This window comes from Lepisma saccharinum, chromosome 6 (assembly GCF_977018435.1).
Source record: "Lepisma saccharinum chromosome 6, izLepSacc3.1, whole genome shotgun sequence".
In the NCBI taxonomy this organism is placed as follows: domain Eukaryota; kingdom Metazoa; phylum Arthropoda; class Insecta; order Zygentoma; family Lepismatidae; genus Lepisma; species Lepisma saccharinum.
This window is the reverse complement of record NC_139234.1, coordinates 71,445,402-71,462,323: the sequence shown is the minus strand read 5'-3', so window position 1 is coordinate 71,462,323 and position 16,922 is coordinate 71,445,402. Positions and strand designations below refer to the sequence as shown.

General features: G+C 36.0%; 1 protein-coding gene across 1 annotated transcript in view; it reads left to right on the top strand.

Annotated features, from left to right (window-relative positions):
• The window catches only part of LOC145989103 (ovarian-specific serine/threonine-protein kinase Lok-like), a 68,403-nt gene that overhangs the window by 9,101 nt on the left and 42,380 nt on the right, over window positions 1-16,922 (top strand). The window contains exons 2-4 of the mRNA XM_083124398.1: window positions 6,591-6,842; window positions 11,141-11,268; window positions 15,736-15,862. Coding sequence (XP_082980524.1) covers window positions 6,591-6,842; window positions 11,141-11,268; window positions 15,736-15,862 — 507 coding nt within the window. The remainder of the gene's footprint in view (window positions 1-6,590; window positions 6,843-11,140; window positions 11,269-15,735; window positions 15,863-16,922) is intronic.

The window sequence follows — 16,922 nt, the reverse complement described above, 5'->3', positions numbered from 1 at the left end:
CGATAATAAGTATCGTGTGAGGCAAAAACTAACAAATGGGTAGTCAGTCCAGAGCCAACTAGGGCATTTGTACTGGATATCCTGTTCCATGTGATTCGGCATTTAAATCTCACTTCTAAAATGCACACCATTACTATTCATTCTGTATATAAATGATCTACAGGGTGGCGACAGACCTGGAAAACCAAGAAAAGTCATGGAATTTGAGGTGTCAAAAGAAGTCAGGGAAATGTCAGCAAATTTTGTCTTCTTTTTTTATTATTATTTAAGATATTGTTATGGAACTCTGCACGGGAACAGCAAATCTTGTTGCTAAGTTTCGGCCTCAACTTTTAGGCCCCTTTTATGCACAACACAATCACGGTGCCAGAAACCAGAGATGACAGGAGGAGGAAGGGAGAGAGAGAAATTTCCGGAGGGGCAGAAAAATGTGTTAAGCCTCTAAATATTACGTGGAAAATGCATTGAATGTCATTTTTCTTGTCCATGTGGGAGTAGTAAGAGGACAGAACTGTCAACAGATGGAGGGGATGGGAGCAATGTAGTTGTCATAGTAAGAAATTTTGTTGGACAAACTGAAGGAACATGAAAACAAGTAGGCTCCATTGATGCATACGATGTATTGCCACCCGACAAAATATCTCAGTACAACATGTGACAGAAATTGCATGCATGGCACTCTTATGGAATTGATTTTTATTGGATGTCTTTGGACTGTAACATACAACAAAAATCGCATGCATAAACAAGAGCTTTTAGACTGCAAATATGCTGCTGGAATTTTATTACTCTTCTGGCTCACTTCACCTTACTTAAAGTAGGAGTGCTTACAAAGGTTTTCTTCAATCATCCTGACGTATTACTGGTTTTGCACAAGTTAACATACGGTTACAATGACATTGCACTATTCTTAGATATCAAGAAGAATCCAACAAAACGCGATAGGCTATATATATTGAATACTATCGCAAAAAAGTGAAACATAAATCTGCATTGGTGAACAATATAAAAATTTGGCAAGTGCATGCTCCCAACCTCAAATTTGCTGCAACACTAGTATTGCAATGACATTAACGCCACTCTCTGTCCTGTCTGTTTAAACTCGTGAGGAATGGTCATTAATCTCTCACTGAGTGAAGTTAATGTCCAATATTATGAAATAAAATACTAATAATTAATAATAAATATATTTTATAAATAAATATAATAAATATTTTAATTTTCACCTTTCATCTACTGATTTATACGAGGGTTCCCAGAAAGTAATTTCCAATTAGTAGGGACCTTGATTTTTCGCAAACGCGAAAACCGTGCGTGCAGCGAAGTTGTGTTTATAAATGTGCAATGATGTCTGGACACATTTTTCGCTCATTCGAAATATCGAAATAATGCGAATTGTTGGCGTTTTTAGGTTGTTTTTTTTAAGAATGTCCTAAAACCAACGAAAAATTTCATGAAATCCAACATTCTTGTTTTTCTAAGCTTAAACAAACAAAATGTGCCATATTTGTGTACATAGAACATGCAAGTTTTCCAAAATTTTATTCAAGAGTAAACTATAAAGCTTGTTATACATGGAATAATTCCAACAACCGCATTAAATCGTGTATTTTCCACGATTTTTTCAACTTCTATCAAAACAATTTGCATCACAGAGCAAAGTGACAGGGTTCTAACAGAAGATCTACTGCGTATCTACCATCACATGGTACATCTTCAGTATTTGTCGCGCGAGATGTGTTTTGAATTACCAAGCTAAGTGCACACCATTGGCATTTGTCGAGCGAGAAATAATGGAGTTCGGTCATTAGGGCGTCTGACTACCATGCGAGAGATCCGGGGTCGATCCTCTACGGGGAGAACTGGGATCTTTTCCACCTGTTCAAACTGCTCCGGCGCCCACCCAGTGTTGTATCAAGCGGCTACCTGGAGGAAACTTTGGGGAGTAAAGGTAGTCAGGAGCGTGGTGCTGATCACATCACCCCCACCTTCGGCCATGATCAAGAAAGTGTGGGGCCATAACTCCACACCTCCTAGATGCCTTCATTTTTTGGTACTAAGCACAGGGGAGCACTTTACTTTTACTTCCTCAAAAATCTGTTCCAACATATCAAACTTGTCACAAAAATATGTAGACCATGTGACCTACAATTTAAGATGATAATTTAAAAGCACAATTGAAGTATAAGTTGTGGTATATTTGGCAGAAAAATGTTCTAGAACAAAAACGCGAATTTTGGGAAACATAACATTAACAAGTCAAAAACCAATAATGCCAATTTTTGGTGCCATAATATATTGATATCTGTCACTGAGATTGATTGATTTAAAATTTTTGGTTGTGTCGCCACTTATGGTCATTATGTACCCTTCTGTATATACGGGGAAAATTCCACTATCTAAAACCCTTACCTTAAAATTAAAAAGGGGGGTATGGAAAATAAATTTCCCATAATAAATATCAAACTCTCATGAAGAGGCGTAGGCCATGTGACTTACAATTTGAAACAGTAGTTTAAAAATACCATGAAGATATAATTTTAGGTATTTGCAAGAAAATGTGCTAAAATGAAAATGTCAATTCGGGGAAAATAACACCGAATAATAAAAAAAATACACCAATTTGAAAAAAAAATAACAAAAAATCAAGGTCCCTACCAATTAGGCATTAATAAAACGAGAATATCAGTTATAATTTATTGCATTAGTAACAGTGAGTCCTAACCTAATTTTCAGCATAATCACCAGCGTTGTTCTGGCATTTGTCGTTGCATGGCACTAAATTTTGTATGCCCATGGCATGTGTGTCTGACAGCAAAGACTGGAACTTCTCTACCGCAGTGTAGGTGTCAAATCCTTGTCCTGCCAAAAGCCTCTTCAGTTGAACAAAGAGATAAAAGTCTGTACATGCTTGGCCAGGGCTGTACAAGGAGTGGTTCAAGATCTCTCACTTGAAGTGGTGCAAAGAGCCCTCGTGTACTCAGCTGTATGGGCGTGTGCACATTCGATTGGCCTTCTATGAATTGTCTGCACCATCATCTGACCATATTATCTCTCACAACGCCCAGTCTGCACACCTCACACGATTGCTGGTGGCTCTGTGCCAGATTCTGAGCATGCAAAAATCTGATTACTAGACGTAGGCTACATCGCATTTTGGGGGAGACTATGAGAGCTGCAATGTTTAACCTAGAACTGTCCTAAAACGGCTGCATTGCAACTGTACCAGATTACAGCTACATGCCACTTCTTCCTACCTGCATGTGTGCATCGCTCTCTGGCCACTAGTGCTGTGTACAGGTACCTTTTTTCAGGATGCCCCTCGTATGTGAACTTTCAGAAACTGTTATTAATAGAGTGTTCCTGTTTTAATGTTTGGTTTTAACCTAAAGCTAAATCAGGTACCTTTATAATGCAATTCTATAAGTTGCTTGTGTTAAATTTCTAATATCTACATACCATTTTAGTCCTCAATAACGGTATAACTGCATGTTGTCAGTTTCACAGTACTTCACTTGGATATACCTTACTGAAGCAGAAATCCCATTGATAATGTAAGGAAATATGACACTTTATTTTGTACAATTCTATTGTTTCACTTATATGCAAGAGTTGTTTGCTTTACAGAGAGGAGAGAAGTAGCTTTATGCATCGAAAAATGAGTCTGCACTCATGGTTCTTGGAATCAGAGAGTTCCAAACCTCAGTGGAAATATCAACATATAATACCGAGAATGAATAAGAAAACTGATAAATTACAAAATTTATTTCTTAATCATTGACTCTTCACTCTAATATCATTTAGTCGTAACTTAAAAAATAATCAAGTATTTTATTTTAAACTTACTGCATATGATAAAATTCCATAATCCTTACCTCCCTTGTGAATTGTAATAATTTGCCAAAATCACTATTTTGCAGTTTCTAGTGCATATTAAAGAAAATATGAACAAATATAGCTTAAGAGATGTTGTACATAATCACAATACAAGAGATAGCCATAGACTAAATAAGCTAACTTTCGGATTAAACAAAACACAGAATATTTACAATTATATGTGAATCAAGCTGTTCAACATGCTCCCAGTAACTGCCCAAGATGAGTCTCTTGTAAGATCTTAAAAAAATACTACAACTTTGGTTAAATAATAAAGCTTTCTACCACACACAAGAATTTGAAATTCACCTCAAAGATGATTTGGTATTTTGTTTAATTTTTTACTTTGTTCTTTTTTCTTCTTCCTTTTCCATCTCCACACCTGCTGTTTGTTACCACATCTCAGTTCTATTACAGTATTTATCTGTTTTTATCAATTATGTCGAACCAATATATTGTCTCTATTGCAGTGATCCTCAAACTTTTTTCTCATTGTGCTCTTTAGTCGTAACTAAACGTCTAATGTACCCCACCATAGGTTTTCTCCGAATAGTGGTTCCAGGGGATTTTTTTTGGCTGCCTGATTTTTTTTTCAATTTATTTATTTATTAAAGACTTGTATCTGCAATGGAGCAAAATGTAATTCAGGCTGTATATGGAAAGATGGAAAACGAATAAACATTGGAATCCTTCATTTATTATTTTATTGGGTGTTCCTATGTTTACAATCTTTATGATTAGTTACAAAAATAAAAATGTGAAACATATGTATGCTAAGAAGTATTTAAAAAACTTTAAAATTTTTATACATTTCAGTTATTGAAAAAAGTAAAGAACAAAAATATGTTTGTAAACAAACTATCAAACACAATTTTGGAGTTTTTATTGTAAATCCTCAGAGTTTCTAGCGAGAAGGATGTGCTTGCTGTTTGGTTGTGCACTTGAAACTTTCAAACGGATATTCGGCTCCAAATTTAGTCTATTACGGATTTTAAATTAGTATTTTATTTCAAAACACTGAAACAAAGATAAGTGTGTCAGTGACAAAATCAGTCAGCTTTTCCTTTTTAATGTTAAAGCTATGAAGCCTGTTCTACACACCTGCAGCAAAAATGTTGTATGGGTATTCTCAACATTTCTCTTCCGAGCTGATCTCGTACCCCCTTCAAGTAGTTCATATACTCCAGGTACGCATACCACAGTTTGAAAACCACTACTCTATTGTATTTAATCTAAACTTGTGTGGGTTTAATGATTGTAAGTATAATAATCAAGGGACTGCAATCAATAGGTAAACTAAAAATGAAAATGTAATAATATATATCATTGACAACATCTATTGCATGTAAAATGCTTAGTGATGAATAAATGTATTCTATTCTTACCGTTATGTTTGCTTGAGAATGTTGTTTTTTTCACTTCCGTATACTCCTATGGATACATTCCAATGTTATGTGTGCGACGTTTCACACACAAGATGTAAATTTCTCGACATGTGATTGGATTAAAATATTCGTAATAAACTGATTTCATAGAATTATGAAGTAGCTTGTGGTGTCTGTTAACAAATTAATAAAACTTGAGTGATGACTAAGGCCCGGGACTTTGTTGTAACATATTTTTTATTTAGGATCGGATCGAATACTGGGTTGAGATCTTTACATATCTGATTAAAATCAGCTGATACGGCATGTTTTGACATATTATATCAATTTCTCGTTTTTACAACATATTTCTTCAATTGTCTTGCAGTATTGCAGCATTTAGACATGGCGAAACATCAAAATCTACCTAAAAAGTTGTGTTTGTGTATTGATTGCTCAATTAGGTGTTTTAAGTCCACTTTATGCACAGTAAAGCTAATCGGAACAGGACCTACAGTTTCAAGTGGGATCCGAATCACTATGTGGCTCCTCCACGTATCAAACCTGGGACCCCTTGATTGCAGAGCATCGATGCTACTATTGCGTCATTGGGGAGTTATATTGATTGCCTAGGTTTACCAGAGTTGTAGCGAGCTGCCAATTATGCTTTAGTTTTCACAAAGGTGTAAATCTGAAATAATAGTAAGTTTAACTTAGGATAATTGCAGTGAGCCTTACGATATTTTCACTATTTTTTCTACTACATTCTTCGGTTAAACAGATTATGACTTCATTTAATACCCCACCCTCCCTAGTCGATCTTCCCTGGAAGATACTGACTTCCCGTATAATGAGAAATACTAAAGTACTGTTGTGCATATTTTTAGCTTTACTGGGATTATTTCAGCAGTTTATTGGCATATTTTTAACTTTTCATGACATATTTTCCAATTTTAATGACATAATTACATACATATTTTACTGTTTTATAGGACATAAAATCCTTCGCCCTAGTGATGACATAGCTAGAATGCATGAAAAGCATTAATGAAAAGGTGTTACTTGTGTGAAGCTTTAATAATGTAGTAAAATTTGACTGAATTTGTCGGTGAAGATTATAGACTACAGAATCTAAGAATTTTTGTTGGTTAAATATGCAATTTATATGCTTTCACAAACATTGATAACTTAGTGCAATTAAAAACACTAATAGTTTTCACATTAATTCATTTTGTTATGTACATGGAGTAGGAACACTTTTCGTGGAATGCCCCTATTTTTTTTTTCTTGATTGTTGTGGAGAACATATTTATGTGTGGTATTACAGCCCTTTTTGTTTCTTGTTTTCAGATCTTGTCAAGAGCGAATATAGTTTTGGACGTGCCAACAAATGTGATGTTCCCATCACAGATATACACTTCGAAAATATACAATATGTGAGCACGGTGCATTTCAAAATATACAGAGATAATGACGACACAGTGTACTTAGAAGATTACAGTCTGAATGGAACATACGTCAATAGAGAGAAAGTTGGAAAGGGGAAGAAAGTTGTTTTGAAGAGCCATGCAGAAATTGCATTGGCTAGATCTGCTATGAAAGGTATGTTATAGGTTAGCCAAATTTCAAAATGGACACAGTTGCCAATACCACTTTTTCAGCAATTTTTCTGTCTCAAACAGACTGTGCGGGGAAGGTAAGCCTTTGCAGGCATTTGGTGATATTCCTGAGTCAGTTTTGTTAAAGGAATACTGGGTCTAGAGTGCTGCATGGGATCACTTTCGCTCGCTCAAACTCGTTTGAGTCTCCAATGCTTGAGTTTACAGCACTCGTAGTGGAATGATTGGCAAGGTCCCGTAGTTCAGAGCCTAATAAGAACCACTGTCAACCTAAAACCCACGCATGGAAGGAAATCACTCTATGCAATTACAATTCTAAGTCATAATTCCGTAAATTATTATGAAAGACTCAAATATTACATCGTTCGGAAAGTAAGTTCCATCATGCAATAAAATGAAAAATATAAATAGTAATATCATGACCTTCATAGGGGTGAGAATATATACATGGTACAACATTCACATATAATCGCTATAAGAATTCAAGAACGCATCACAGCGAGGTACCAAGTTCGTTATACCCCTATCATAGAACGTTTCCGCCTGAATGGAGAATCATTGGGAAACTGCACGTTTCAGTTCTTCGTCAGGACCATTCCAACAAGGAATGCCTTAAGGTGGAGGAACAAATGAAAATCAGATGGGGCAAGATCAGGACTGTAAGGGATGTGTGGTAGTTTTTCCGAATGGAAGGTCGTCAGGAGTTCCTGAGTTCCTTTGCCACATGCGGACGAGCATTGTCGTGGAGGAGAATGACACCCCAACTGAGCATGCAGCATCGTTTGTTTTGGATTGCACGACACAGATTTTGAAGTGTCGCACAATAGGTTTTGGCATTGATGTGCTGTCCACGCTCCATAAATTCCACAAGCAATACCCCATGCCTATCCCAAAACACAGTGCACATGATTTTTTTGTTCGTAAGCTTTGGTTTGGTTGAGTTTTCCACGGTGACGTGGAGTGCCTCCATTCCATGGTGCTTCGTTTCTTTTCTGGGGTTTCTTGCAAAACCCATGTCTCGTCTCCAGTCACAGTCCGATCCAACAACTCTTTCCCCTCCTCACTATACCATTTCAAAAACTCCAATGCACTTCCCATTCTTTCCTTTTTGGCATTTTCGGAGAGCTGGTGAGGGATCCAAACGGTTACACACTTTGCGAAATTTTAAATTCACTGTTACAATTTCATACATCACAGTTCTGGAGATTTGTGGAAACTCTAATGACAGCTCAGACAAAGTGAATCGTCTGTTCCACCTAATCTGCTCTTCCACTAAACGAACCAAATTGGGATTCACAACAGACGGCCGACCACTTCGTTCTTCATCATGAACACTAACCCATCCACCACGAAACTGTCTCACCCATCTTCTTACCATTGAAGCATTTATTCCTTCTCCATGAACCTGACAAATCTGACGGTGGATCTCCGCAGCTCGAACATTACGTGCATCCAGAAAATGGATCACGGACCGCACCTCACACGTGGCGGGAGTTTGGATTGTCCGAAACATAACAACGCACTACTCACTACTCTCCTGACCAACTTGCCTCAGACTGACGTCTGCACTTCATCAAGGTTGTGGCTACACAAGGTGCATGCACATTCACACTGCCCCGCTTGCAGCCACGGTATTCATCGGTGGAACTTACTTTACGAACGACGTAATATAATATATATGAAAGTATGCAGTATCTACAGACCGAAACATAAAATGGATACAATGCTGATAGACTTGCCTACGCAATTAAAAATATCGTGTCACAGTGAAACAAGTACATGTACATCATTGTTCACTTACCGAAAAGAATAATCATATTCTGCAGTTATAACATACAACATTAATATGACAATAATTGTAGAAACATAAAATGTCAACCTTGGTAGTTTTAGCCCATAATCATCTATATTTCATTTTCACATGTCTCGGTAAGATATAAAAGATTTGATTTTTACATGGAGGTGATGGCTATGTTCTCTTAATTTTCAATTTTACTGAATCTTGTACTTCACGATCCATATTTGATCACCAACTACCACAGACAAATGACGGAAATACATGTACTAATAGGCTTGGAGAGTAGGGTGACCAGATGTCCTCTTTTGTCCGGACATGTCCTCCTTTTTAGGTGTCTGTCCGGCGTTCCGGACGGATTTTTTAGAAATCTGTAAATATCCTCCTTTTTTTTTTGGAAAGAGTATAGCATCGATCGTAGCAAATGTTCTGCATAGAGAATGCTTCCACACATAATGATATTCCTATCACTTGGGGCATGTTAAATATCAGAGCAATGCTCACCTAGCATCTGGGAGCTGAACATGATCACTTTCCCGACTCATTAGTAGGGGTGTGCGGGATCCAGGGAAGTCTGTAAAAAAAAAAAAAAATCCCATCCCAATCCTGACTTTGGGAAATGATTTCCAGACATTTCGGGATCCTGAACAGTTCGAAACTTCCAAATGGTCCTTTTAAAAGTGGTTAATTCTTGATATTTTCTGCATTGTAAGTGTCTTGACACTTCTCGAAAATTGGTAGCTTTTATTTCAGAAATGGAAAAAAAAAGAAGGGAAATGACGTAAAATTCACAATTTCCACAGCGCCAGGAAATTTCTATCATTTCCCGGTCGGGAAATTGCAGATTTTACCCATCCCGAACGTCGAGATTTAAAAAAAATTCCCCGTTCCGTCCAAAAAAGTTCTCTTTCGCACTCGTTGCTTCACAATCTGAGACTTGTGAAACACATGTAATTTGAGCAGTTCCTTTTTGATTGACTGATATGGTTTATTTTAATTCGCTTTTCTGCCACTTTTGGCTAATTGCGAAGATGAGTGATGATTTTGATGTAGGGACACTCACAAAGAACATCCATGCCCAGGCTGGGATTCGAACCCAGGACCTATGGCATTGTGGCATGGTGTGTTATCCAATCCACCACAGAGGTCGACGAGTTCATTTTCGAGTCATACATATGCGATACAGAAAAGCGTAGTGATAATTTTAATTACTAAGTCATATTTACTTTATGAAATAACGAAGCGAAAGTGTAAATTCATCAATGATCTTGCATGAAAATATCCAGCTTTTAGAGAATGGAAGAAACGAATATGAGGTAAAGTGTAAAGTGGCTGTCACTTTCCCCTGCTGTTGAAAGAGTGCTAGAAATGTTCGTGGCATTAAAGTCATATTTTTTGACCTAACCTAAACTACCTAAAATTTAAATTCGGTTTTTGGGAAATAAGTTAAAGCGAAGCTTTCTTGTTACATTTGCATTCACTTATGGTGATATTGCATTCTTCAAACTATATACATTCTTAGTTATGATTGTAATGTGTTAAATAACAGATTAGGACGATTGCTTTCGTTGCTTAAAGATAAGAGGAAATTATTTAAAAAATCATCAGAATTATATGTGAGCCAAGTCATGGTAGTTTTTTTTTTATATTCATTAAATTATGAGTAATGGCAAATTAGTTGCCATTTTTGTGGTGTCCTCTTATTTTATGACTTTGTCCTCCTTTTTCACCATGCTCTGTCCTCCTTTTTACATGTATGTGTCTGGTCACCCTATTTGAGAGTTCCAGTGTATTCCAGAAGACCTATCAATTCTGTATGCCATCTAGTGTTGCCCGTGTGAACTATCGAGCGCTGGAGTGAAAAGTCTTCATTGCAGTACTCTAACTGATACATCATTTCCTGAATCCAGCCACTGCTAATTTATTGTTTGCTGTCCTAGTACTAGTTTGGCTGTGGTATCAATAAAGACTCTATGATGTGGGGCATATTTGGGAGATACTTCAAGAGAAGTAGTAGCCAGAAAAAAACAAAACAGAAAGCAATGGCATTGCAGCACCTCTGTACTTACATAAGTGACATGTTAGTGTAACTATGTGAGTAATTGTAAAGTCTCTTCATTACTTTGCATTGCCTTGATAAGTTCAAAACTGGAAGATTTATTTGTGAGACAAGATGTTCTTTATTGTGTTGTTTTAAACTCTTGCCTGTGGAGTTACACTAGTAAAGCATGCAATACAGAGAATAAATGTGATACTAATTGTGCAAACAGTTGAATGTCTTTATTGTTTGACATGGTAACGATAACATGTTACTTCTGTAAGCAGTATTTTATTATTTACCAAGATGAACATTTCAAAGTTTCCCATTACGTTATCTTGAAAGATATTTGTAAGTTTCGGGAGTTTAAAATTCATCTTTCATTCAAGCATGGTTACAAATTGTGCATTGCTTTTGTTCCTGAGCTGTAATTTATTTTTGCTTACAGTCTTCGTGTTTGTCGATTTCCTAAATTCAGACGCACATAATTACCCAGATGTAATCAACCAGACCTACACTGTGTCCAGGCAATTAGGTAAAGGAGCATGCGGAGAAGTCCGGTTGGTGTTCACAAAGGTACGTTGCCTTCTGACACTTTATTCCATTTTAAACCAAGTTGGAACAGATTGTTTATACACTGTAATTTTCATGATTATGACTAATGTAATTTTCATGATTATGACTAAGAATTAAATTTCAATTCTGCAAGAATTTCCTTTACAAACACATAGATGCTTGCACAGAGATGTTAATCAAAAGAGCAATGATAGAACATTGTAATGTCATTCTTAATGATACACATTGCTTGTTGCATGTGTACTTCAAACATACTTCAATGACAAAGAGTAAATATCCAAGCACAGTATTTTTTTATGATTGATTGATTGAATTATTATTTTGTCGCTTTTATACCATTTTTGGCTAATCGCAATGACTATATTTTTTTCAAATTCTCAATATTTCAATACTTGTGCAGTTTTTTCTTAAACTATGTAACTGATAACAAATTTACGCATGTCTAACACACATCGATATTTTCAAAATTTAACCCAGAAAAAACTAAGGTGTGTTATAATTCAGACTGCTTCATGAAACTAGGAGAAATGGCTTGTTCCGACAATTTTTCACTTTCTATCGGATCATTTTGCATCACCAAGCAAAGTCATGTGGTTTTGACAATGAACAAGTGTGCACTTAGCATCACATGGGAGCAGCATTTTCCTTCATCGAGCGAAGTTGCATGGTTCTGGTGGCAATTGAGTGCATGACTCCCTTTACTCAGGAGCTGCAATATTACTGTCTGTCGAGCGAGAAATAATGGAATATAACACTTTGCCCATTTATCAATAGCTTTCTAACCAGTAACTAAGACAATTATAATTTTTGAACCTGAATGTTCTGCACGTTACATAGAGATATAATTTGTTTCTGTTTTTCTCTATCATGGCGTGTGTTACACATGCTTAAGTACAGCATATGCTATAACAGGGTTAGCACACACGTGGAAAACCTAGAGAACCTGAAAATCTAAAGGAATTTCAAAAAATATAATTGAACAACAAATCCCAATGTAGTACATCTGAAGGACTAGAATATACTCGTGGGTGGTGATAATAATAATTGCAACTAATAAATTACGCAAGCTACTTTTTTGAAGTTATAGGCTTTACATATATGTGTTTTTGCATTACAGATTAATTGATGTCATGTCTGTTTGTCAAAAAAGTGTGAAAATATTTGTTTTATATGTGTGTTCGAAATTGTATCGTATGTGCTGTAAGATACTGTTTGAACACAATGTCATTTCATTCTTGATTAATTAATTTCATTATTGGGGTCAAATATGACCCCATATGAATTCCTATGGATTTTTTTTTTGCCAATGCTGATAACATTCTACCAATCGGATATGAAATTACAAATGCTCTTTGATAAACATGAATGGATGATTCACCTCTTTATGTAATGTATGGAATTAAATCATTGCAATGGATTTTGCTTTTGAAAAACAAATTGTGCATTTAAATATTTGCTTTAGAAAACCATGACATGTGAATTGTACATTTTTATTCATAAAAATAACAACAAAATTGCAAAATGTTGCACTAAATTACAAGCTATATGTAGATATACCTGATTGTTAAAATTATCGGTAATTACTGATACCCATAAAGTACTGATTAGGTCCTGACCCCTCCCAAAAGACTTCTGAAGTACTAAAATTACAGAATGAAAATGTATTTGTTTGCCATTTAGAGTATAATCAATGGTTTACTTATTTCTGCCAAATTTATTGGAATACAAGGATTTTATTGCAATTGTATGACATTGAAGGAATTTATGCACACTACTACTTATGATAATATGCATAAAATATGAATCAAGAAATTTACTTTTCAACAGGATCTTGCTTCTTTTTTTTGTTATTCAATTCTTTATCTATTTAACATTAATTTTCTTCCCAAGGCAGTTGTTTTTATACAAATTTTGGTGATCTTAACTACATGTAAGATACATATTGAACACGTGCTGTATGTCTTTATTCTTATACCATCTTTTTACCTATTATTGTGATAATAACTATACAAAATTAATTTACTCATTTTAATTTTATTTCATATAATTACAAGGGTCGTTCAAGGTTGACCAAGACTTTTGTGTGTAAAATATTAATGAATCAATGTAGCGCTGCATTACTTCAACAGGACAGACCGTGATTTCTTGAGAGTAACCATGATTCTTTGCGAAGCGCATGCGCAGTAGTGTAAACAAAGATGGCGACAAGTAGTGTATCTTGCTGTGGAACAGCATTGTATAATGAAATTTCTAGTGAAGGAGAAGGTGAAACCTGCTGAAATTTGTCGTAGACTGCAAGCACAGTATGGTGAACAAACACTGTCATGGGCAAGAGTGTACGAATGGTGTCATAAGGGTTCCCCTCCACCCCAAAAAAGCAAAGCGCTGCCGTCTACCGGTAAGATTTTGGGAACTGTCTCCTGGGGCATGAAAGGTGTTGTCCATGTGGATTTTTTGGAGAAGGGTGGCACAATTAATGCCCAGTATTACTCAACACTGCTTCACGGTGCTGTATGTGGGGCTGTTCGGGAGAAAAAACCTGGAATGTTGTCGAAACATGTCATTCTTCTCCATGACAATGCCAGGCCACACACAGCCCATTTGACTCAAACAACACTGGCCAACTTGCACTGGGAGGGTTTACCGCACAGTTCTTACAGTCCAGATTTGGCCCCCAGTGATTTCCACTTGCTTGAGGCTCTTAAAGAGCATTTGGGCGAGATGCACTTCCGGACAGATGGGGAACTCAAGAACGCTGTCCTGCAGTGGTTACGACACCAACCTACTTCTTTCTACGTCAAAGGCATCAAGGAACTTCCATAACGATTGCGACAGTGTCTGGATGTTCAGGGGTAAAACTTTGAAAAACTGACTTACGAGGACCATTTTTTTTTTTCAACCTCCGATGGACCATAAAAATAAGACAAGTGTAAGTAACAAAATGAATTTATTACCAAAAGTAATGTACATACCTGGTTACTTTTCTACATAATCGTCGTTATGATACAGGCATTTGTCATATCGTAGGATGAGCTTTCCGATCTCCTCTGCGAAGAACGTTGCCGCCAGTGAAGTGAGATGGGCCTGAATGTTGTTTTGAAGCTCCTCATTGGTTAGCCAGTTCTTCAATGCAGGGAAGAGATGAAAATCACTCTGTGTTAAGTCGGGGCTATATGCCGGGTGATCAAACACTTCCCATTTAAACTGCTCCAGAAGGTGTTGGGTTACAGCGCCAAGTTATTTCCATCTCTTCCCTGCATTGAAGAACTGGCTAGGAAGCCAAAGTTTCCATACCAATGAGGAGCTTCGAAACAACGTTCCGGCCCATCTCACATCACTGGCGGCAACGTTCTTCGCAGATGGGATCGGAAAGCTCGTCCTACGTTATGACAAATGCCTGTATCTTAACGATGATTATGTCGAAAAGTAACCAGGTATGTACATAACTTTTGGTAATAAATTCATTTTGTTACTTACACTTGTCTCATGTTTATGGTCCATCGGAGGTTGAAAAAAAGGTTGGTGCTTCTATGTATGTATATTTCCTGTCTAGAAATAAAAGTCTTGGTCAACCTTGAACGACCCTTGTATGATATTATTTTAATTTAAAATTTATATTATTATTATTTCTTTGGACCTCCTCCCCAAAATATATTTCTAAATATGTGCCTGTGATTAACCTGTTCCATCTCTAATAATAAAAATGAAGTAATTGAGGCTGGTATTCCTATGAGAGGAAATTGATGAGGCCGTTGTAAAATAAATTGAAAATAGTAGTGTACTGTGTATTGCGTACTATGGAAAAACAGTGAAGATTCTTCAAAACTCAGTAAAAGTACATTTAGAGTCCATGTGTGAACTCTATATAAGCACTGACATATTAGTGATAATAAGTGTAACATATAAATCAGCTATTGATAATTCATACAATGGATATGCATTGCTCACCAACAATTGAGCTCATGTGTATCCATGCAGTTTGCATTCTTGCCTTTGGTGTAAAATATCCTGGATTCGATTCCCGGAGGAAATTCAAAATATGTCAGTGTTGAGCCAGTATTACAATTGAGGTGTTACTTGAAAGCGAATATAGTGGGGTTCAGTCTAGAAAGTCAAAAGTCTGTACTTTGTTTACTCCAAATGCAGCTTATTTTGCCCAACTAAGCCTTGTTCACCCCACCTTACTATTTACTGCAAGGAGGAAAGGTACTTTAAGCATTTCATCATCCTATTGTTGATTGATTGATTTGGAGTTTTAAGTCCACTTTATGCACAATAAGGCTAATTGGGACTGGACCTAAAGTTTAAAGTGGAATCCGAACCACTATGTGCCTCCACCAGGTATCGAACCCGATCATCCTAGTGTTATTCCCAATCTGGTGTTCATTGCAGTTACAACATAGTGTGTCCTATACAGTGTATGTGATTCTTTTTAATTGTTGTTCTTTATATTTTTGCATTATACAGGGTAATTGCAAGAGGTATGCCATGAAAATCATTGAGAAGAAGACATTAAGTAATGGAGAGCACCCACTAAATGATCCAAAGAGAATTCTTACGGAAGTGAAGATATTGCAAAAAATGAACCATGTGAGTAAATAGATGTATTTCTCATTTGAAAATAGAAATGTATGTATATATGTATCATTTGCATTATGTATCTTCTACCAATGGAATTATTTTTAAAAATAGAAGTTAGGTAAGAAATTTTGCCTTGGAAACCTGGAATTGTACTTGATTTTTTTTCTTCTGCTTGGAGTAGTCATCCTCCTTACAAATAATATAACTAAAAATAATAACATTTTTTATAATTTTACAAAGTTAAAATATGTAAATATCACATTCAAGATATTACAATAAAAGGGAAAATCAATATGCAATAAAAGAACAAAAGGGAAAATGAAATATAATATAAACAAAAATGTGAGCATCTTTGTTACTCATGTGATGATAACTCTTTGAAACAATACAAATGTTATGTGAAAGCAAACATTATATGCCAAAACACCACTAAAATAGTAAGCCTTATGCTATATTTTCCCCTCTGTGTATGTAAAGTGTGCCGTATTCAGGCTTTTCATTAACCTGGAAAACCTTAGAAAAGTCATGGGAAAATCATTGTACATTTCTTGTACTTCCCAAGATTTGAGAATGAAAATAGCCTGTAGTTATGCATTTAGTCACTTTAGTGGCTGAGTGCATTAAGTAACCAAGTTCGGTCTCAGCCTGGGAATGGATGTTCTTTGTGATTAGCCAAAAGAAGCAAAAAAGCTATTCTATATAAACATACTGAAAAAAGTGGAAAAAATGAGGAAGTGCAATTTACTACTTTAAAACGTGGGTATTAGTGTGTTAAAACTCCACAGAATGGTCTGGAAATGTATTTTAAAATTGGAAACTACCAAGTCAGGTAGTTTTGCTAAAATGAATGGGAGTCATGTTATCTTTTGCACATTATTTTTCATGGGTTTGGGAGTGAAACTTTTGTGAATTGTAACATATGATCATTAGTTTTTCTTGTATGTACGCATTGCTTGCATTATAGAATTATTTTCTTGTAGTTTACGGTTATTACAAGCATAAGAAAACAGTTTTTCTTTGTGACATTTCAGGAGAACACACGCTCCTTTCATCAGATATTTATTTTCATTTTG